This window comes from Dipodomys spectabilis, unplaced genomic scaffold (genome assembly GCF_019054845.1).
Source record: "Dipodomys spectabilis isolate Male_0828 unplaced genomic scaffold, ASM1905484v1 ptg000266l, whole genome shotgun sequence".
Classification (NCBI taxonomy): Eukaryota; Metazoa; Chordata; class Mammalia; order Rodentia; family Heteromyidae; genus Dipodomys; species Dipodomys spectabilis.
Genome location: NW_024870943.1, coordinates 2,743,610 through 2,764,674, shown reverse-complemented (window position 1 = coordinate 2,764,674; position 21,065 = coordinate 2,743,610). Strand labels below are relative to the sequence as shown.

Here is a 21,065-nt window from a genome sequence, read left to right as displayed (position 1 = left end):
AAGATGGAGGAGGTGGGCGTTCCCGGGAGCGCGGGAGGCCAGAGGTGTGGCGCTCTGGGATCCACCCACTTGTTTACTTCGTGGCGCGAGTGGAAGCACTACGCATGCGTATTACCGCTGGCGGCCTCCACGCTCGCCGTCTGTCATGTGACTAGATTTTTTTGTATTACTAGTCTCCCCCATTTTGACAGATGGTTTCGTCCACTCCAGCTCCAGTAAGGTAGGAGTGGTACCATTTGGCTAGCTTTGAGGGGAGTGCTCTCTCCGGATGTGACAACACGTTGACCCGGAAAAGGAGCTGGCCGGGACAGTGGGGCCTCAGCGGCGGCTATGGAAGAATCCGGCTACAGGGTAAGTACCCTGACCCCATTCCCTGGCTTGCGCCTGTACGAAACGCCCCCGTCGGTTAATGTGTTTCTCTCTCGTGGCGTGTGGGGACTCTGATGACCAGGCAGAGCCTCGGCAAACGCCGTCCCGCCATAAACGCGCTGTCACCCTTCCCTCCACGGTCCAGAGGGAGACGGCATTTCTTAGCCCCGCCCCCTTGGAATGCGCGCCGACACCGAACGCTGGACGGGTCTCTGAGCCTGACCACGCCTCCGCTCTGCGTCTCTGGCCCCGCCTTCCCTGCATTAGTTCCTCCCCCAGGCCGTTCCTATTGGTTGCCACCTGCCGGGCGCTTACTAAGTCCCGCCCGCAGGTGGTGTTTGAGAAGGGCGGTGTGTACCTACACACAAGCGCCAAGAAGCACCAGGACTCGGGTTCCCTCATCGCGGGCGTCATCCGTGTTGTGGAGAAGGTGAGGCCGAAGGGATCCGGGCTGGGCGGGCCCCAGGCGGGAGGGAAGTCAACCTGAGGAGATCTTCGGAAGACCAGGGTGGGAACTAGAATGAGGTCGGGCTGTGGACAGCGAAAGGCTTTGGGGTGGGAGACCCACCAAGTCCCCCTCACTTCCCTCAGGACAATGACGTCCTCCTGCACTGGGCCCCGGTGGAGGAGGCCGGAGATTCCACGCAGATCCTCTTCTCCAAGAAGGTAGGCTTCCCGCTTTCCCCTTTTTGTTCATCTTTTCTGGACGCAGCGGTGGAAGGCATTGAATGAAACGTTGCTGTGGGAGCCTGGCTGTAAACTAGGTCCTCTCTGCCCCTGTTTCCTTTTGTGTGGGAAAGGAGAGATGCCCCTCCCTCTTTATTCCTGAGGGAGCCCTGGTGCAAGAGAAGGGGCTTCCAGTTGCTTGTAGTGTGACATATTCCTGGTGCAGTACACCATCAAGTTCAAAGGCCAGGCCCACTTGAGGCTCTCATCTTTTGCTTTATCTGCCACAATCCATCCTTCCTCCTTATCCTTCATGGGCGTCAACAGCACTTCCTCAGCTCTCAGGACAGCTCTCATCTGCAGATTTCCTGGAGTCTGTCCAGCAGTCCCTTCAACCTAGTATTATTTCTCTTACTGGTACTATAGGAATGTAAGTGCAGGGCTGGGAAGGTGGCTCAGTGGTAGAGCACTTGCCTTGCATGCATGAGGCCCTGGGTTCGATTCCTCAGCACCACATAAGCAAAAAGAAAAAAGCCGGAAGTGGCGCTGTGGCTCAAGTGGTAGAGCGCTAGCCTTGAGCTGAAGAGCTGAGGGACAGCGCCCAGGCCCTGAGTTCAGGCCCTATGACCGGACCCCCCCCCCCCCAAAAAAAGGAATGTAAGTGCACTATGGCCCAGTGTATTTGCAGGGTTGTTTAGCCTCTTTTAGTTGGGGGTTTGAACTCAGGGCCTTCTCCTTGTGTCACACCAACCATCTTTTATGGCATTTTCAGGATTTCCGTTGTATAGCATGTGTTTATACTTGGTTTCTTCTTGAAGTTGAATAATATAGTGCTTTCACTTTTTTTCTGCCAAAACTAAGGGCATAAACTCAGGGTCTGATGCTCTCCCTTAGCTTGTTTTGCCTAAAGCTAGTGCTCTATCACTTCAGCTACACCTCCTCTTCTGGCTTTTTGATGGTTAATTGGAGTCTCACAGACTATTCTGCATGGAGCTGGCTTTAGACCGCAGTGTTCAGATCTCAGTCTCTAGAATAGCTAGGATTACAGGTGTGAGCCACCACCATCACCCAGCTAGTATTTTCATCTTCTCTGTTTTCTTCTGAGATCAAGACCCAAACTCAGTACCTGATGCTTTTGCTCATTGGCTATTGCTCTGCCACCTGAGCCACACCTCTAACCCCTAACTTTCACATTTTAAGGTGCCATGCGCAATTCTTCACTTACTAGTGTGGTGGGTTCTTGGGGTTTTATGCCTTTTACAAAACTGTTAGGGGTCTGGGAAGGTGGCTCAGTGGTAGAGCGCTCGCCTTGCATGCTTGAGGCCCTGGGTTCGATTCCTCAGCACCACATAAGCAGAAAGAAAAAAGCCAGAAGTGGTGCTGTGGCTCAAGTGGTAGAGCGCTAGCCTTGAGCTTGAGCTAAAGAGCTGAGGGACAGCGCCCAGGACCAGAGTTCAGGCCCCACGACCGGACCAAAAAATAAAAAACTGTTAGTAAGAATCCTGCTGCTTGTGCTCATTTGCGTGTGGCTTTGTGTTGTTTTTCTCTCCTCTCCCAAGCTGAGGCCCTAATCCCTAGAACTTATATGTGTTAGGCCAGCACTCTACTCTTGCCTTTTTTTTCTTTTTTTTTTTTTTTTTGGGTCCGGTTGTGGGGCCTGAACTCTGGGCCTGGGCGCTGTCCCTCAGCTCTTCAGCTCAAGGCTAGCGCTCTACCACTTGAGCCACAGCGCCACTTCCGGCTTTTTTCTTATGTGGTGCTGGGGAATCGAACCCAGGGCCTCAGGCATGCAAGGCAAGCGCTCTACCACTGAGCCACCATCCCAGCCCTACTCCTGCCTTCTAACAGGACCTTGAGGCTCTAATCTAGAACCTGAGTCCACAGCCCCTCTTTCTCCTTTCTTCCCCCAAGGACTCCAGTGGGGCTGAGTCTGGTACCTCTGAGGAGGAACCCACCTTTGACCCAGGCTATGAACCTGATTGGGCCGTCATCAGCACTGTGAGGCCACGGCCCCACCATTCAGAGCCCAAGAAAGGTATGCTGATCAGTGCTTGACACCACCACCTGGGCAAGTGAGACCTATCTTGCCCTTAGTACTCATGGTTCCAGTATGGGCTTTCTGCCCACACTAAACATGGCTACCTGGGCTTTCTAGCCCCTGCGAAACAGAGTGAATTGGCCCTGGGCACCTTCATAATTCCCATCCCTGAAGGTTGCCAGGCCACTGAGGACACGGGGATGCAGCTAGCTACACCTTCTTGGACCTGAAGAGGACTTGGGCCATCAAAATGGAGTACTGAGTTATTATTAGGAGAGAGGCAAGGCCGTTTGGGGAGAGGCATTTTCAGAGCTGGGCTCTGAGAGACACTGGGAAGTTTTCTCTCCCATTTCAAAGAGATGCCTGCGTCAGGCCAGAAACAAGAAACTCTGGGCATATTGGAGAATATTTGGAGTATATTTGGCCCCTCTGTTGTGGCTCAGGTATGGGTGAAGAGCAGGTTAGAGGTGAGACTGACTGACATCAGCTTGCTCTGGCCCCTGCCTCCTGCACTGCCCCCAGCAGCATGCCATTCCCCCTGTCTCCAGGTGCAGAGCCTAACTCTCCCCGGGGACCCTGGGCCTTCTCGGTCAGTCTGGGGGAGCTGAAGTCCATCCGCCGCTCCAAGCCAGGCCTCAGCTGGGCCTACTTGGTCCTGGTGACCCAGGCCGGAGGCTCCCTGCCTGCGCTACACTTCCACCATGGGGGCACCCGCGCCCTGCTCCGTGTCCTCAGCCGCTACCTGCTGTTGGCCAGGTGAGCTACCTGAGGGCCAGGCTCTCCGTTCCCCCCCCCTCCCCCCCGAAGCTGCAGCCCAACCCTCAGGGCTGTGTTGTGAAACACCAGAGTTCAAATTGACGTCAAAGAAGAAAAAGAAATTGACTCATGTAACTGAGAAAATGGTGTTCATTTCAGGCAGGACCAAGAGTTGCCCTTTCTCTCTGAGGTCCTGTTATCTTCTGGCCATGAGCAGCCCTGGCTTAACAGTCCCAGTGGAGAGAAAACTCTCTTGCTCTAGTGGAACAAAACCCCAGGGCTGCTTCTTAATTGGCTCTTCCCTGAGTCAGTTATCCTGGCCAGGGAAATGGAAGGCCCTCATTGGACAGCCTTGGGTCATGTGGGACCCACTGAGTTCCAGCTCTGATCTGTGCCCTCTCCCTGCAATTACATACACAGAAATGAGGCATTCTAAGGGTAGCTAGGACACTGGAACAAGTGTAGGTAGGGACAACCCGGGACACGAGGCCTTCCACCGTGTGTCACCTGTGCATCCCTCCCGCCTCCCAGCTCCCCACAGGACTCCCGCCTCTACCTTGTCTTCCCCCATGACTCCTCCGCCCTCTCCAACTCCTTCCACCACCTGCAGCTCTTCGACCAGGACAGTTCAAATGTGGTGTCTGTGAGTGTCCTTGCCTCTGCGCCTGGCAGGGTGCGGGCGGGGCGCAGCCTGCGTGGGAGCCGTGACAACTTTCCTCCTTGTCTCCAGCGCTTCCTGCAGGACCCTTACTCCACGACCTTCAGCAGCTTCTCCCGGGTGACCAACTTCTTCCGGGGAGCCCTCCAGCCGCACCCCGAGGGGGCCTCCTCTCCTGACCTCCCACCTCCCGATGATGAAGCCGAGCCTGGATTCGAGGTCATCTCCTGTGTGAGTATCTGCGGGAACTTTCTGGGCACACAGGCTGTCAGGTGACTTCCTTCCTCTGGGCCACAGTTTCCTCCTGGGGTCGTATAAGGAGTGACTTGCTAGCACCTGTGGGTGAGCCGGGCACAGAGGATTCCTGAGGCTTCCTCCTCTGACTTGAGGCTTTGTCCAGATGAGGGTTTAGTGCTACCTGGAGATGGGGACGGGGCAGGGACTCAGCCATCTTGGGCTCTGCAGGTGGAGCTAGGGCCCCGGCCCACTGTGGAGCGGGCTTCTCCGGTCACAGAGGAGGAGTGGGCGCGCCACATGAACCCCGACGGCTGCCTGCAGCACGTGCCTGAGTTGAAGAACCGGATCTTCTCCGGGGTGAGCATGGGGAGATGGGGAGACAGGCCTGGGTTGGTGGGTGGCTTAGGAGGAGGCCCCCATGAACTTTCCCACTCCACCCCCAGGGACTGAGCCCCAGCCTGCGGCGAGAGGCTTGGAAGTTCCTCTTGGGCTACTTCAGCTGGGAGGACTCAGCTGAGGAACACAAGGCCCATGTGCGCAGGAAAACGTGAGTGGGAAAACGGAGCCTCAGGCTTTCATGTCTCCCGTGAGGCTTGGCCTTGAGCTGCATAGGGACACCATGGACGGCCAATAGGACTGTTCCACAGACCCACGTGACAAGCCTGCCATGTGGTTGCCAGGCACAATGGTGAACCAGCCAGACCCCTCCTGCTCGTATGGACCAGCTCCTGTCTCCCATGCTGTTTTCATCCCTGTGCCACACTGCTTTAGTAATCACAGCTTTGCAGTGTGTTTGGTCTCCCCCGTGGGTCCCCTCTCACCTCATTCCTCATGTGTGTCATGTACTGGCTGTGACTAGCCCCTTTGCTGGGCTTCATGGGTACAGCTGTACCCTACTCTTCCTGTCCCTGGCATACTTTCTAACAGAGGTGCCAGCCTCCCCCAAGTCTTGAGGTGGACTGTCAGAAGGGGGAGGGGAGTGGCAAATGTGCCTTGGATCTTGGTAGGCGAAGCAGGGCTGTGGAGTGACTGGGACTTGGGGGGTGGGTTGGGGTGGGGGAGAGCCAGGATCTGTCATCTCCCACCCGCCTCTCAGAGATGAGTATTTCCGAATGAAGTTACAGTGGAAGTCGGTGAGTCCCGAGCAGGAACGGAGAAACTCGCTGCTGCACGGCTACCGCAGCCTTATTGGTGGGTACCACGTGGAGGAGGGAGAGCTGTGGTCTGTGGTACAGAGGGCAAGGGCAAAGGGCTCATCTCAGAGGGAGATGAAGATGGCACTGGTGGCAGTGTTGGCACATGGGGCAGGGGCTTGGGGTCCTGTCAGCTCCCACCTGCAGATCCTGCTCTTGCCTGTCTGGGCCTTGGTCTCCCCGTATGTGGTCAGCAGGGACAGCTGCAGGGTGGACGAGAGCCCATGGGAAGCATGGAGGCCAATGGGGATGAGTCTGCTCACCTGTCTTGCGTTTGCTTCTGCATCGGGCCCCTACAGAGAGAGACGTGAGCCGCACGGACAGGACCAACAAATTCTACGAGGGCCCCGAGAACCCAGGGCTGGGTCTGCTCAACGACATCCTCCTCACCTACTGCATGTACCACTTCGACCTCGGTGAGGTGCCCTGGGGGTGGGGGCAAGGCCCCCGGGGCGTCGCAGGCCTGGGGCCATCCCCTGACCCTGTGTTCTGTCAGGTTATGTCCAGGGCATGAGTGACCTCCTGTCCCCCATCCTCTACGTCCTTCAGAATGAGGTTGATGCCTTCTGGTGTTTCTGTGGCTTCATGGAGCTTGTGGTGAGGCTCGGGGCGGGGGGAGCTATGGGGGTCGGGCAGGCCCTCCAGAGTGAGGGCCCTCAGGTGAGGACAGTGACTCCCACCTGTGATCCTAGCTTCTCAGGAGCCTGAGATTGGGAGGATCAAGGTCTGACGTCAGCCTGGGCAAAAAGTTCTCAAAACTCCCTTCCATACCTATAGTTGGGCACAGAGGTATGCACCATTCATCCCAGCTAGTCCAGGAAGTGTAAGTAGTGCAGGCCTACCCAGTTATAAGCACTAAGACCCTACTGGAAAATAACAAAAGCAAAATGAGCTGGACATCAGTGCTCACACATGTAATCCTAGCTACTCAGGAGGCTGAGATTTCTGAAGATTGCAGTTCAGCCTGCCTTGACAGAAAAGTAAATATCTACAATTAGCCAGCAAAGAGTTGAAACTGAAGGCATGACTCAAGTGATAAGAGTGCCAGCTGTTAGCAGAAAAAGCAGAGGCCTGGAGGTCAAGTACCAGAAGCAGGATACACACACACACACACACACACACACACAAACACACACACACACACCCCTAACACACACACACACACACACACACACAGCTGGAGGCATGAGCAAAAGACCCTGAGTTCAGGGGCTGGGAAGGTGGTTCAGTGGTAGAGTGCTTGTCTTGCATACATGAGGCCCTGGGTTCAATTCCTCAGCACCACGTAAGTAGAAAAAGCCCAAAGTGACTCAGTGGCTCAAGCGCTCGCCTTGAGCTGAAGAGCTGAGGGGCAGCGTCCAGGCCCAGAGTTCAAGCCCCATGACCGACCAAAAAAAAAAAAAGACTGAGTTCAAACTTCAGTATTCACACACACACACACACACAAAACAGCTTCTGGCCCTTCATCCACCTTCCACTGCCACACTCCCCCCACAGCAGGGGAACTTTGAGGAGAGCCAGGAGACCATGAAGCGGCAGCTTGGCCAACTTCTGCTGCTCCTGAGGGTGCTGGACCAGCCACTCTGCGACTTCCTGGGTATGTCTCTAGGGTGGCAGGTAGGTGGGCATGGGACGTGGGACCAGGGACCTGGCCAAAATTTTCCTGTCAGTAGCCACAGAGAACACTAGGACTTGATAAGAACTAGAGAAACATCCCATAGTTCCCAGAACCTAAGGCTTCTGGGTACGCGTGCGTGGCCTGGCATTGTGAGCAGAGCCTCTGCAAGCATGGATTGTGGTACCTGATATAGCCGGGCATCCAGCTGACCTGCCACACTCACTGCATCCCAAGTTGTGTCAGCTGTGTTCTAGGTGTTGCTGGTACTTTTCAGAAATAAGGTTTCCCTTACCCCCAAAGTGGGGGGGGGGGTTCTTGCTCTTCTCAGCCAGCTCTGGCTCACCTGGGCTGGGTCTGAAACTGCTTCTCAGGCCCCATAACCTGGCCAGAAACTTCCTTTCTCATCTCTTCTTTGTGAAAAGTGCTGGAAACTCAGATAACAAACTAAGGAGAACTCATGAGTGGACGTTTCCTCAAGGACACGGCAGGACTGACTGGGGAGAGATGATGTATTCCTCCAGTTACTAACAAGGAAATAAAAGTTTTGGGCTGGGTGCTGGGCTAGCTCACGCCTGTAATCCTAACTCCTCAGCAAGCTGAGGCCTGAGGATCCCAGGATCCTCCTAAGACCTGAGGCCAACCTGAGTAAAGGGGACAGGCAGGGTGGGAAAGGTCCCCTGTGTGGCCACACACGTTAGCTGCCCTGGTGGGTCTGGGATAGTCTGGGTCACTTCTCAGTGCCTGGCCCTGCTGACCTGGAACAGGGCGGGTGGGAAATGAGGAAATCGGCCACTCACTGTCTCATGGCCCAACAAACCTCTGTCCTCTGCAGACTCACAGGACTCTGGCTCTCTCTGCTTCTGCTTCCGGTGGCTGCTCATCTGGTTCAAGAGAGAGTTCCCTTTCCCCGACATCCTGCGGCTGTGGGAGGTGTGTCAACCAGCTTGGATGGAAGGGTTGGAGGAAGGAGAAGGGGGAGGAGCTGGGCGGCTGGGAGGCAGACCTGAGTAGAACCCCAGACAGAAGTCTCTTCTGTCCCGTCCCCCCCCCCCCCCAGGTGCTGTGGACGGGACTTCCTGGCCCCAATCTGCACCTACTGGTGGCTTGTGCCATTCTGGACATGGAACGGGACACCCTCATGCTGTCTGGTTTTGGCTCCAATGAAATCCTTAAAGTGAGGGTTCCTCCAGCCTCCTGTGCCCCCTCTGGCCTGTGTGGAGCCAGGGTGCCTGTGGGGGGAGTGGGGCTGGGGGTCTGTGGAGGGGAGGGGGTCTGTGGAGGAGGCAGGGCTCCTGTGGGGGGAATGGGACTGGGGGAGGCTGTGGAGGAGGCAGGGCTCCTGTGGGGGAAGTGGGAATGGGAGGGGTCCTGGGGGGGGCAGGGCACATGGGGGAGTGAGAGGGAGGAAGAGGGAGGGCGCCTGTGGGGATAGTAGTAGGGGCGGACGCAGGTCTGACCTCACCCTCCCACAGCACATCAACGAGCTGACCATGAAGCTGAGCGTGGAGGATGTGCTGAAGCGGGCCGAAGCCCTGTACCGACAGCTCACCGCCTGCCCAGTGAGTCCCCCCTCCTTCCCCCTCCCCGCCCTCTTCTCCCCGAAAGCTTGATTTTCATCCTCCCTGCTCCTCCAGGAGCTGCCTCACAACGTGCAAGAGGTCCTGGGCCTGGTGCCACCCTCTGAGCCCCACAGCCCTTCGCCCCCCGCCTCCCCGCTGCCTCTATCACCTGGGCGAGCCCCGCAAGCCCCACCAGCTCCCGCAGAGGCAGCACCACAGCCGGACAGCAGCCTGGAGATCCTGCCGGAGGAGGAGGACAGCACCAACGCCTAGAGGCCCAGCCGCTGGGGCCTGGACCCCGCCTGGGCAGGATCTGCCAGGGCGGCGACTCCTGATTGGCTGCTCTCAGTAAACTGACATTTTTGCTCGGTTGGCCTCGTGTTGGGGGGCAAAGCAGCTGTGCATTGACTTCCGCACGGTGGGGGATGGCTTCCTGAGCCAGGTGTGACCACGTGACCGTGCCTGGCCAATGAGGCACGAGAGGTGGGCCCTGCGGCGAGGGCGTGGCCCCGGAGGTGTGAAGACCGGAGCTCAGGCTGGGTAGCGCCCTGGAGATTGTTGGTAGGGCAAGGCCCCCAGGACACTGGTGTGTGGAGGCCTGTTGAATCCCACGGCCACCACTCGAGCCTGGCCTCCCAGCTACTGCTTATGTGAAAAAATAAACTCGTGTTTAACCTGCTTGCAGTCAGGGCTGCTGTCTCTTACTTTTTAGACGGGCTCTTCGGCGCTTAAGCGGTGGCCGGGTGGAAAGCCATTAGGAGCTGAGTGGCCAGTGTCAGCCGGGCCCCCTCCGGGGGGTGGCTGCAGGGTCACGCGGCTGTTGGAAGTTCGGGGGGAGGGTGAGGCCTCCATTCCAGACAAACTGAGCCAGGGAGGGGATGGACCATGAGGCTTCTAGAGAAAATACTTTATTATGGGCGCTTCCTGTGGGTGGTGCGGGGAAGGGAGAGGAAGCGTGGGGCAACAGGACGGGCCTCCTCTTCCTTGGACCCTCCGCATGAGGAGTGGCCGGCTTCCGGGCGGTCTCCGCCCCGGGATGCCTCTCCCAGCTCCCCCAGATCCTCTGCGCGCACGAGTCCGTGGCCCTCCAGGTTGACCTCCGAGCGCCCGAGTCCACGGCCCTCCGGGTTGACCTCCGAGCGTCCGGGTCCATGGCCCTCCGGGTTGACGTCTGAGCGCCCGGGTCCATGGCCCTCCGAGTTGACGTCCGCGCGCACGGGTCCGTGGCCCTCTGGGTTGACTTCCGAGCGCACGGGTCCGTGACCTTCCTGGTTGGCCTCTGAGCGCACGGGTCCGTGGCCCTCCGCGTTGGCCCCCGGGTGCGCGCCCCCATGCCCCTCCTTCGTGGCCACCGTGTGCCCAAACCATTCCCGGTTGTTGATCTTCATGGCCGCGCGCAGCGCCGACTTGACGGACGTCTCCACCCAGCCGTGTGGGTAGGTCGTGTGCTCTCCAGCGAAGTAGACGCGGCCATAGGGCACCGCCCAGTCGTAGAGCGGCCCATTCGTTTCCGTTTGCCAAAGCAAGGGCGGCTGCATCACGAAGCCGCCCTGGCTGTGCGGGTCCTCTCCCCAGCGTTTGACGACGCCGGTGCCGTCCCAGAGCCGGTACACCACGGGGCCGTGCAGCGCCGCCACGTCCTTGAGCGCCAAGTGCAGCGCCTCGTTCAGGCTCAGGCCGGCGAACGGCGCCGCGGCATCCGACCACGTGTACGAGGCCAGCAGCAGCGCGCCCTCCCCGGGCGGCGGGTAGAAGATCAGGCGCGACGCGCGGTCCGTGTTCGAGTGGCCGCCTTCGATGTGCTCGCTGTGCCAGAAGGGCCGGCGGAAGCTCAGGAACACCTTGGTGGCCGGCACGTAGTGTAGCGCGCGCAGCGCCTCCTGTCGCTTGCGGGACAGCGGCGGCGAGAAGGTGATACGCTGCAGTGCCGGCCCGGTGGTCGTCATCAGCACCACGTCGGAGGTCAGCTCCTTCAGGCTCCGCGATTGGCGCGAAGTCGCGATGTGCACGCGCACCTCGTGCGACCCCTGAGATACTGCCATGACGGGCGCGTTCAGCAGCACCGGCCCCGACAGCGAGCTTAGCAGGGCGCGCGGCAGCAGGTCCCAGCCACCCACGATGCGGTTGTACCTGCGGGCGGGACCTCAGCGTGACCTGGGCCCCTTCCCGCCCCGGGGGCCCCGCCCACCCCGGTTGCTTGTCCTATTGGGATCCTCCTGTCCCCGCTGGTCCCTCCCACCCCGGTTGCGGGTCCCTATTGGGATCCGCCTGCTCCTTGCCCAGCCCCTCACCGGAGCCGGTCGCTAAGGCAGCTGTGGGCCCTCACGGCCTCTGCGAAGCTGAGATAGAAGAAGCCGTCCTTGGACATCACGTCTCCCAGAAGCTGCACGGCCGCCTGGCTCAGGTTGCCCTCCCCAAGCAGGTATTCCTGCGGGGTGGACGTGGCCCAAGTCAGGGCTGGGATGGGCCCTCCCCGGCCAGCTCCGCCCCCTCCCGTGGAGGTTCCTCCCCGGCCAGCTCCGCCCCCTCCCGTGGAGGTCCCTCCCCGGCCAGCTCCGCCCCCTCCCGTGGAGGTCCCTCCCCGGCCAGCTCCGCCCCCTCCCGTGGACGTTCCTCCCCGGCCAGCTCCGCCCCCTCCCGTGGACGTTCCTCCCCGGCCAGCTCCGCCCCCTCCCGTGGAGGTTCCTCCCCGGCCAGCTCCGCCCCCTCCCGTGGAGGTCCCTCCCCAGCCAGCTCCGCCCCCTCCCGTGGAGGTTCCTCCCCGGCCAGCTCCGCCCCCTCCCGTGGAGGTTCCTCCCCGGCCAGCTCCGCCCCCTCCCGTGGAGGTTCCTCCCCGGCCAGCTCCGCCCCCTCCCGTGGAGGTCCCTCCCCAGCCAGCTCCGCCCACTCCCGTGGAGGTCCCTCCCCAGCAGGGCGTCTCAGCTCCCTACAACTCCCGGGCCCAGAGGACGGATGGGGAGCCCAGGGTCCCTCACGCCTCTCTGGCCTTTTTCTCAGAGCAAGGCTGAGGCCAGACTCACCAGGAGCGTGAGCCGTTCATACTTCTGCATCATCTTTCTGCAGCCCAAAGATCTGAGGTCTTTGACGGCCTGCAAAAGAACAGCCGGTGGTGCTGGGCTGCCTTGGGGTGAGGGCCGACTCCCCAGCCTGCTTCTGCCTTGGCCAGTGATCTGCTACTCCTTTTGAAGACCCCAGGCCTTCGCCCACGCTGTGCCCTCCACTGCAGCTCAGGTGTTAGCCCTGGTGTGTGAGTTCCCCCGCACTCATCGACACAGCTGCCCTCAGCCTATGCCATCACCACAGCTCATCTCTATTTCTGTGCCCACCTGCAAGCTCCAAACAGGCAGGCATGGTCTCTCCATCATGCTGGGTCCTGGGGCTCAACAACCATGTGTGCCTGGCCCATCGTGGGACAGACAGAAGTGGCACTCTACACCACAGGGACAGGTCATGGCTGCTGGGGGCTTCCCTAGCCCTCCCACACCCATAGCCCTCCTGGGCTCCCCAACACCAAAAGCCACAGAAATGTACTGATCCCAAGCTCCTGCAAGCCCTTGGTCGCCCTTTGTCACAACAGCTTGAGTTCTATAGAGTTGTGTCAAGGGCCAGGCTGCCCCATGGTTCTCCTGTCCTGGCTTTTCCTGGCACATGGGGATCCTTGCTTCAACATTTGTCTCAAGGTTTGTCCCCTCCCCAGAGTTTCTCTGCCCCATTAGGTCTCTGCCCTCTCCTTTGCCCTGGGAGGATGTGTCCCTCACTTAGTTCCATTTTCCTGAGCCCCCAGCTTTCAGTGTCAGGCACAGAACCAGTCTGGACTGGTCACCCACTCTGGTCCCCAGAAGGAGTTGGACAAGTACAGGGCTCTCAGAGTGAGCTGTGGCCAGCTCCTCCCTAAAGCCACAAGGGAGGCTCTCTGGTAGTAGGGATGAGAGCTGGCTCTGAGGGGTCAAGCAGAAGCTCCTGAGTGGGGGCATGGCCAGGACTGACGGGTGAGCTCAGTGGGTTTTGGAGAACAAAAAGAAAACTGGACCTGGAGCCACAGATTAAAGCCAGACTGGGCAGGAAAGTCCGTGAGACTTTTATCTCCAATAAACTGCTCAGAAAACGGGAAGTGGCATTGTGGCTTAAGTGGTAGAGGGTTAACCTTGTGCTAAAGAGCCGAGGGACAGCACCCAGGCCCAGAGTTCAAGACCCACAGCTGACAAAAAAAAAAAAAAGGAAGAAAGCTGGGTGCATTTGGACCCCAAGGGAGACTTTGGGGGATAAGACAAATTTCCTGAAGAAGCTGGAGGGGTAGAAGAAGCAAGACTGTGAACCACCAGAAAGGCAGAAGTGGTGGTGTGGTTCAAGTGGTAAAGTGCCAGCCTTAAACGAAAAAACTAAAAGGGTTAGGGTTGGGAAGTTGGCTCAGTGGCAGAGTGCTTGGCTTGCATGCATGAGGCCCTAGGTTCGATTCCTCAGCACCACATAAGCAGAAAAAAAAGCCGGAAGTGGCACTGATTTAAGTGGTAGAGCACTAGCCTTGAGCTGAAGAGCTGAGGGACAGCACCCAGGCTGAGTTCAGCCCCAAGACAGACCAAAAAAAAAAAAAGAAAAAAAAAACTAAGACAGTATGCCCAAGGGTCAAGCCCCAGTACAGGCAGGCAGACACATGCACGCGCGCACACACACATACACACACGTGCACGCACGCACGCACGAAAGGCAAGTATACAGAAGGAGGAAAAGAAACTGGAACCTGTGGAGCTTGGGCTTGAGGAGTGCCCCAGGGAAGCTAAAGCTAGATGCACAGCCAGCACCTACCCTGTTGAGAGCCATCTGGTAGATGTCCTCTGGTGAGTGGCCCTTCTCCGCCATGCTCAGGGTGTAGCCCAGCTTCTCAGGCATCTTCTCCACCACGTAGTTGCGCAGCTTTATGTCGTTCACTTCCGTCCATGTGTTCTCATCGTACTGGGTGAACTTGGTCAGGTTGAGGCCCAAGCTCTTGCAGAGCTCATGGAGGATCCTATGGGGCAGAGGGACAGGGTGAAGTCGGCTGGGGCAGAAGAGGGCAGGGCCTGTCCCTAGAGGTGCTTGGACCCGGGGAGTAGGGATGGGTCAGAGATTGAGGCTATGGGACAGGTTTGGGGGCAGAAAGAGGAACAGGATTGGCTTCACTGGAATGAGAAGATTTGGGATGGCTAGCTGGAGGTAGGGGATGGGCAGGGTTGGGGTTCTGAGGACATTGGGGACAGGGCATCATGGAAGGGCGGTGTTAGGGACCACAGAGAGATTGTACAGGGGTCAGGTGTTGGCACAGGGTAGGGGGACAGTTCAGTGGTAGAACACTTGTGCAAGGTCCTGGAGTGTCTATCCCCCGCACCTAGAACAGACTCAAGAATCCAGCTCAAATCTGGGTAAGGAAGGGGTACGGGGATAACAGGTCAGGCCTCACCTGTGGGAGCTGGGCATGCGCATGGCTCCCAGTTCCCCAATCCAGCCTGTCTTCCGGTCCCGGAAGGTGAAGATGCGGCCCCCAATTCTGTTATCTGCCTCCAGGATGGTGACCTGAGGAATTGGGGCGGGGGGAAGCAGACCTTCAGCTCCTCCCTCCTCCACCACCCCCATGCCTGTCCCCGCTTGCCTCTTTCCCTACAGTAGCACAGACCTTGACTAGGAGGACCTTCTCTAAGGGTGGTGGGAGAATGGAAAGTGAGCCTTTCCAGACTGCAGCAAAAAGGCCACCAGCTAGACTGTATAGGGACTTCCCAGCTCAGAGGAGTGGGGAGAGTTCCCCCATTGTCCTCAGATTGTAGTGACTGCCACAGTGGTTAGACTTCAGGTTACACTTCCCTCGGGTGGAATTTCTATCTCCACCAACACAAATCCCCATTCTCACTCCCCGCTGACATTTAGACTTTGAGTGGGATTTCCCTCTGAGATGGGTGGGAGAGGTGGAGAGAAAAGTTCCCTCTCTCTACCTCCCTCCATCCCTGCAGTCCCCCTCTGTCCCCCTGCAGGAATAGGCAGCCTCAGCTCAGAACTCCCATCCTAGCCAGGTGCCAGTGGCTCACGTCTGTAATACTAGCTACTCAGGAGGCAGAGATCTGAGGATCACGATTCAAAGCCAGCCCGGGCAGGAAAGTCTGTGAGACTCTTATCTCCAATGAATCACCAGAAAACAGGAAGTGGTGCTGTGGCTCAAGTGGTAGAGCACTGGCCAAGAGCTGAGGGACAGCGCCCAGGCCCTGACTTCAAGCCCCACAACTGACAAAACAAAAAAGCTCCTATCCTGGGGCAGGAAAGACTCAAGGCAGACCACAAGCAGTGCTTCTCACCTTGTGTCCAGCATCGCTGAGCACTTTGGCAGCCACCAGCCCGGCCACACCAGCGCCAACCACAATCACCTTCTGGGGCTTCAAGGTCCGGTTGAGGCCTAAGGTCACCACCTTGAGCAGTTGGTCGTAGTCAGGGTCATGCATGCATCTCTCAAATGGGTCCTGGCCGGAGGCCCCCTTCCAATCCAGGGAGACGGCCAGGCTAAGGAGGATGGGGGCAAGGAGGAAGAGGTACAGGGCTGGGGAGAGGAAGACAGGCTCAGCACTGGCCCTGGACACAAGGAGACTCCGCCCCTCACCCCAGAGCTCCCAATCATCGATCCACTTACCCTGCTGGGCCATAACTTTGGGGTGGGAGGCCGTGTCTGGGGTGGGGGAGAGGCAGGGGTCACTATGGCTAGTGATTCCTCAGGGGCTGTTCTAGGGCTCTTCCTGGGCCCCCTCCACCTAGATTCTTTGGGGTCCCCCAAAGTGCCTCCCCAACCCGCAATCCCCTCATATCTACTTCTGTCTCTGCCCATCTGTGCCTTCTTTCTCTGCTGCCCCATCTATTATTTCTCCCCATTCCCTGTCAGTCCTGGCCCCTGAGTTCCCATATCTATCCCCCAGCAGGGGCCTCCCCAAAGCCCTACCTTGGACCCCTCGGAGCCCTGGGTGCAAGTACCATCTCCACATGGGCCCTACCCTACTTAAATCGGCTGGTCCTAACCGCCCCCCTCCCCTGGGAGCTGGTCTTCAGGAAATGACAGTCTGGCTGGAGGCGGAGTCTGGAGGGGGGGTGGGGATGTGGAGGAAGTATCAGTTTCTTTTTGGGGGCGGCTGGGAGGCCAGAAATAAATATTTAAGTAACTGGTAAGGGAGGGGACTAGCCCTGTCCTTGGTCATGAGGTCCCCGAGCAGTCTCTGCTCCCTGGACTGTATAGACCTGGGCCAGGGTCCCGTTCTCTCAAGTCCCTCTCTGGCTCCACTTCACTGAGCCTCAGTCTCCCCTTCTGCAAAATGGGCGGGGCTTTGGGGGCAGCAGTGCCCCAGTCTGCTGCTTCTCAGGGGTGATTACAGCCAGGCAGCATTGTGTGCAGCGCCTGTGGCACACCTAAAGGAGGGGTCTGGAGCGGCCCTGGCAAGTGATCACTTGTCTTGCCTTCTCATTCCCTTTTTTTTTTGGGGGGGGGGGTTCAGTCGTGGGGCCTGAACTCTGCGCCTGGGCACTGTCCCTCAGCTCTTCAGCTCAAGGCTAGCACTCTACCACTTGAGCCACAGCGCCACTTCGGCTTTTTTTTTTCTTTTTGCTTATGTGGTGCTGAGGAATCGAACCCAGGGTCTCAGGCATGCAAGGCAAGCACTCTACCACTGAGCCAACTTCCCAGCCCCTCTGGCTTTTTTCTTATGTGGTGCTGAGGAATCGAACCCAGGGCCTCGAGCATGCAAGTGCTCTACCACTGAGCCACCTTCCCAGCCCCCTACCTTCTCATTCCTAACTTGAGGACCTACTGTGGCACTCAGGGCAGGCCAGGCTGTGGGGTGACCCCTCAGAGAAACAGCCTGGGCCTGCAGGAGCCTCTGCCCATGCCCCTGGCCACCCAAGCATCCCCCCGGGGTTGGAAGGAGGGAAGCAGAGGCAGGAAAGGGTGAGGTGCTGCTGGGAATGGGCTGGAAACCCCCACAGAATGCTGCCGGGTGTGGATTGCTGGGAGAGCCAGAGTGAAAACAGAGCGCAGCTGGTCCACATCTGCAAACAGTGGCCTGGCCTCTGCCTGGAGGCCCAGTTTCAAGCTCAGATGTCCACACACAGGAGGACTTATAATGAAAGGAGTAGGGAGGGCTCCTGGGGCCAGGTGTGGGGGAGTGGCCTGCTGCTCACAGCTCCGCCCAGCCTGGTGTGTTCTATAGAGCCATTGGGGCATGGTAGGGGTCAACACCCCTAAGTCTCTGCCCACTTGACATCATAGCACCCCCCCTCCCCATGGGGAGACACCCAAATCATCTTCAGATACTACCCGATGGAGTGATGTGGGGTGGGGCAAAGTGGCCCTTCAGAGCACCACGGGGGGGGGGGGGGGGGAGGGGGGGAATCTGGGCCAACATTGGGAATAATTGCAAAGAACTGTCCTGAGACAGCTGGGATAACAGGAAGGAGCAACCTCCTCCCCACCCCCACTGCCCCCAGCCACCTGTTTGCTTTGGTTTGGGGTCAGGTCATGGATCAACTGGGGATTGCTTTTCAGGTTGTCAAGCTGTGTGTGTGTGTGTGTGTGCGCACACACGTGTGCGCACACGCGCAGATGCACACTCGCACATGCATGCCCACCATCCTGGGTCTTGAACTCAGAACCTGGGAGTGTCCCTGAGCTTTTTCTGCTCAAGGCTGGCACTCTACCACTGGAGCCACAGCTCCACTTCTGGCTTTTTGGAGATGTGTTTCATCTGGCTTTGAACCATAATCCTCAGGTCTCAGCCTCCTGAGTAGCTAGGATGATAGGCATGAGCCACGAACACCAAGCTTAAGAACCACACCTGCCTATTATGTTGGAGATCATATTGGGTTAAGTGAGGTGAGGCTAGAAAGGCCTGAGCCCAGGAGGCCAGTGGGCAGCGCTGGTTAGTTTGAGAGACAGCCAAAGTTGTAGGACAAAAGTGGAGGAGGGTGGGGTAAGGAAGCCACACCAAACACCTGTTTTCTTCAGTTGGTTTGGGGAAATTCTGCTTCTAAGAAACAAGTGGGAGTCTTCCAGGGAATAATGGTGGAAAAACCCTCCTAGGTTTGGTCAACTCCAGCCAGCCTCATGACGACACGGATGGTGACAGTTCTAGTGTTTAAGTCATATGCACAGCAGCCAAATCTGGGGAGCCCCGCACCCCAGGGACCTGGCTCCTGCTGTGTCTGTCTGGAGACTGCCCCCCAGTCAGGGGGCAGGGCTGTCCGGGAACCAGGCTGGATGGGAGGGAGCACACCACACACTTACCTGAGACCCTGATCTTTTGCCCCGACCCCGAGGGAGGGGTCTCCTTCCCAGAGCCCTCCTTCCCCAGTTTCCAGAACACCCTGGACCCCAGGTGAAGGGCACTCACTGCATAGCTGGCTCAGGGGGGCTCGCTTAGTGCCCATGGCCTTTCTGCTTAGCCAGGGACAGAAGTCATCATTGGGTATGTGCAGAACCAGGCGAATGACGGTGGCCAGGTCCTGAGGCGTGGTCTGAGCAGCCGGGAGGACGCAGTGGGCAGGACCTCCTGTTTCCAAAGTGTGCTACTTTGGACACTTTCTAACACACACAGAAACAGACGCCAGCGTGCCCGTTACTCCACAGCCTCCATTCTTTCAGCCACATCCTATTATTTTGTAGGTTAATACTTTGGGAAGTTTTGTATCACAAACTTTCCCAGAAAGAGTGGAAGCTTTACAGGTTTTGTGGTTTGTCTCTAGGCAGCCATCCACAATATGCAAATTAGGGCGTGGCTGTGTTCCAATAAAGCTTTATTGACAACAGAACACAGGCTCATAGTTTGCCCCCATGTTCCATAAGAGAACTTACACACTTAAAGAAATAAAACTACAATACCACTTTCATACTGTAAAATGGCAATATAATACCATCAAATCAAGGTTTACATTTTTGGGATCATCTCAGGTTTTAAATTTGTATGAATCAAGACTCGAATGGAGATTCCACATTATATTTGAGTGATAGCCTGTTGCTTCTAGTTCTGTGGACTTGGGAAAGGGCACTATCTCCTTAGACACAGGGGATGACCTGCTATGACCCCAGGTCCAGTCAAGGTCACCCAGCAGGAAAATCTTTGGTGTTCATGGTGGCTAAGCTGGATGGTGTCTGGAGGTGAGATGGGCCTAGGACACTTGGAAAGGGATTCAATGTTAAGTGATAGTGGGATGTAGGCCATACCTGAACCCTGGCAGAGCCAGTGGCCCATGTCTGTAATCCTGAAAAGGCCATCTGGAGGATCTCAAAAAGCCAAAAACCTGGTGGTAAAAGTTTTTCTGTTGGTTGTGGGCTTGAACTCTGGGCCTGGGCGCTATCCCTATGCTCTTCAGCTCAATGTAAGCACTCTACCACTTCAGCCACAGCACTACTGGTTTTCTGGTGGTTAAATGAAGATGGGTCTTAAGGACTTTCCTGCCCAGGCTGGCTTTGAACTGCGATCCTCAGATCTCTGCCTCCTGAGTATGAGTAGCTTGGATTACAGGTGTGAGCCACTGGCACCCAGCTCAGTTTATTTTTGGGTTGACCGTGGGGCTTGAACTCTGGGCCTGAGTGCTGTCCCTCAGCTCTTCAGCTCAAGACTAGCACTTTACCACTTGTGCCATAGCGCCACTTCCAGTTTTCTGGTGGTTAAGTGGAGATGAGTCTCATAGACTTTCTGGCCCGGGCTGGCTTTGAACCGTGATTCTAAGATCTCAGGCTCTTGAGTAGCCACCAGTGCCCAGCCCAGCTCAGTTTTGTTTCTTGTAGTACAGGGATTCAAACTTGGGGCCTTGTACTTGCTAGGCAGGGCTCTACCACTTGAGCCATGCCTCTGGCTCCTACAGCTAATTTTCAAATAGGGTCTTTGCACTTGTGCCCATGTTGGCCTGGATCACAATTTCACTAAATACTCCCTGTGTATCTGGGATGACAGATGAGAATCATCACACCCAGCTTATCAGTTGAGATGGAGTCTTGGTAACTATCCTTCTGACATTTGCCTCTCAAGTAGCTGGGATTACAGGACACCAGCTGCCTCTTACAGTGCCCAAACTTAGAATTTACTGAAACCTTGGCAGCCCTGGCCTCCTGGATATTGGGATTGCAGGTGTGCACCAGTATGCCTGACTTTAATGGGGAAAGGAAATTTGGTAAGCGCTTACTAAAGGAGAGTCACCTTTAAAAGCCTCTGAGTCCAAATTCAGTCACATTTGTCTTCATGTTAGTGAATGAAGAACTTACAACGATCAGCCTGTTTTCTTCCTGGAAAGGTAAACTACAGTTATAAGAAGGCGGATGTCCACAGGTGGCAACCATAGGGACCCCTCCCTGACTGCCCCAGTAGCCTGCTGGGACTACACATGGTGATTTTCCTGACTTATTTGAAGAACTTGTATTGTTCAAAGTACAGTGCCCAAGATCCTTTGTAGGGGACAAAGTGGGCATTTCACTCCAACTTCCAACTTATTTTTGGAACACAAGACTGAAGTCTAGGCAACCCAAGGCCTCCCCTTGAGCAGAATAGCCAGGGAGGGTTGGAGGCCCAAGGACTGAAGATCAAGGCGGTAGTGTATGAGGGGGTATCTCCCTCCTCTAAGCTCATTCTCCCATACCACTACAGCATCTACTGGAACAAAGCTCATGTCTTGTGCTCACTCTGGCAGCACACATGCTAAAATTGGAACATTATAGATTAACATGGCCCTTGCTCAAGGATGACACACAAACTTGTGAACTATTCCATTTTTTTTTTTTGCCCGTCATGGTATCTGAACTCTGGGCCTGGGCACTGTCCCTCAGCTCCTCAGCTCAAGGCTAGTGCTCTACCACTTGAGCCACAGCACCACTTCCAGCTTTTTCTGCTTATGTGGTGCTGAGGAACCGAACCCAGGGGCTCATGCATGCAAGGCAAGCACTTTACCACTGAGCCACCTTCCCAGCCCCTATTCCATACTT

At 57.0% G+C, this 21,065-nt stretch overlaps 3 protein-coding genes and 1 non-coding gene across 4 annotated transcripts in view; 2 read left to right on the top strand and 2 right to left on the bottom strand.

Moving 5' to 3' along the window:
* Positions 1 to 8,171, bottom strand: part of Akt1s1 (AKT1 substrate 1) — a 32,357-nt gene extending 24,186 nt beyond the window's left edge. The window contains exon 1 of the mRNA XM_042700257.1: positions 8,166 to 8,171. The gene's annotated coding sequence lies outside the window, so the exon portion shown is untranslated. The remainder of the gene's footprint in view (positions 1 to 8,165) is intronic.
* Positions 232 to 9,778, top strand: Tbc1d17 (TBC1 domain family member 17). Its single transcript, XM_042700240.1, has 17 exons — positions 232 to 351; positions 701 to 799; positions 961 to 1,035; positions 2,947 to 3,070; positions 3,622 to 3,829; positions 4,361 to 4,472; positions 4,560 to 4,718; positions 4,953 to 5,081; positions 5,168 to 5,271; positions 5,821 to 5,915; positions 6,217 to 6,333; positions 6,414 to 6,514; positions 7,415 to 7,514; positions 8,368 to 8,465; positions 8,593 to 8,709; positions 9,008 to 9,094; positions 9,170 to 9,778. The coding sequence occupies exons 1-17, from the start codon at positions 331 to 333 to the stop codon at positions 9,365 to 9,367; spliced, it is 1,944 nt and encodes a 647-aa protein (XP_042556174.1). The 5' UTR covers positions 232 to 330; the 3' UTR covers positions 9,368 to 9,778.
* A 227-nt stretch (positions 9,779 to 10,005) lies between these two features.
* On the bottom strand, positions 10,006 to 16,114 carry Il4i1 (interleukin 4 induced 1). Its single transcript, XM_042700099.1, has 8 exons — positions 16,044 to 16,114; positions 15,741 to 15,776; positions 15,412 to 15,650; positions 14,529 to 14,641; positions 13,898 to 14,099; positions 12,115 to 12,183; positions 11,386 to 11,522; positions 10,006 to 11,224 (listed from the first exon to the last, which is right to left on the bottom strand). The coding sequence occupies exons 1-8, from the start codon at positions 16,084 to 16,086 to the stop codon at positions 10,006 to 10,008; spliced, it is 2,058 nt and encodes a 685-aa protein (XP_042556033.1). The 5' UTR covers positions 16,087 to 16,114.
* Positions 16,115 to 20,757: 4,643 nt separating this feature from the next.
* On the top strand, positions 20,758 to 20,859 carry LOC122125903. The gene has a single exon (XR_006150788.1). It is a non-coding gene; the product is annotated as a U6 spliceosomal RNA (small nuclear RNA).
* Positions 20,860 to 21,065: the final 206 nt, after the last annotated feature.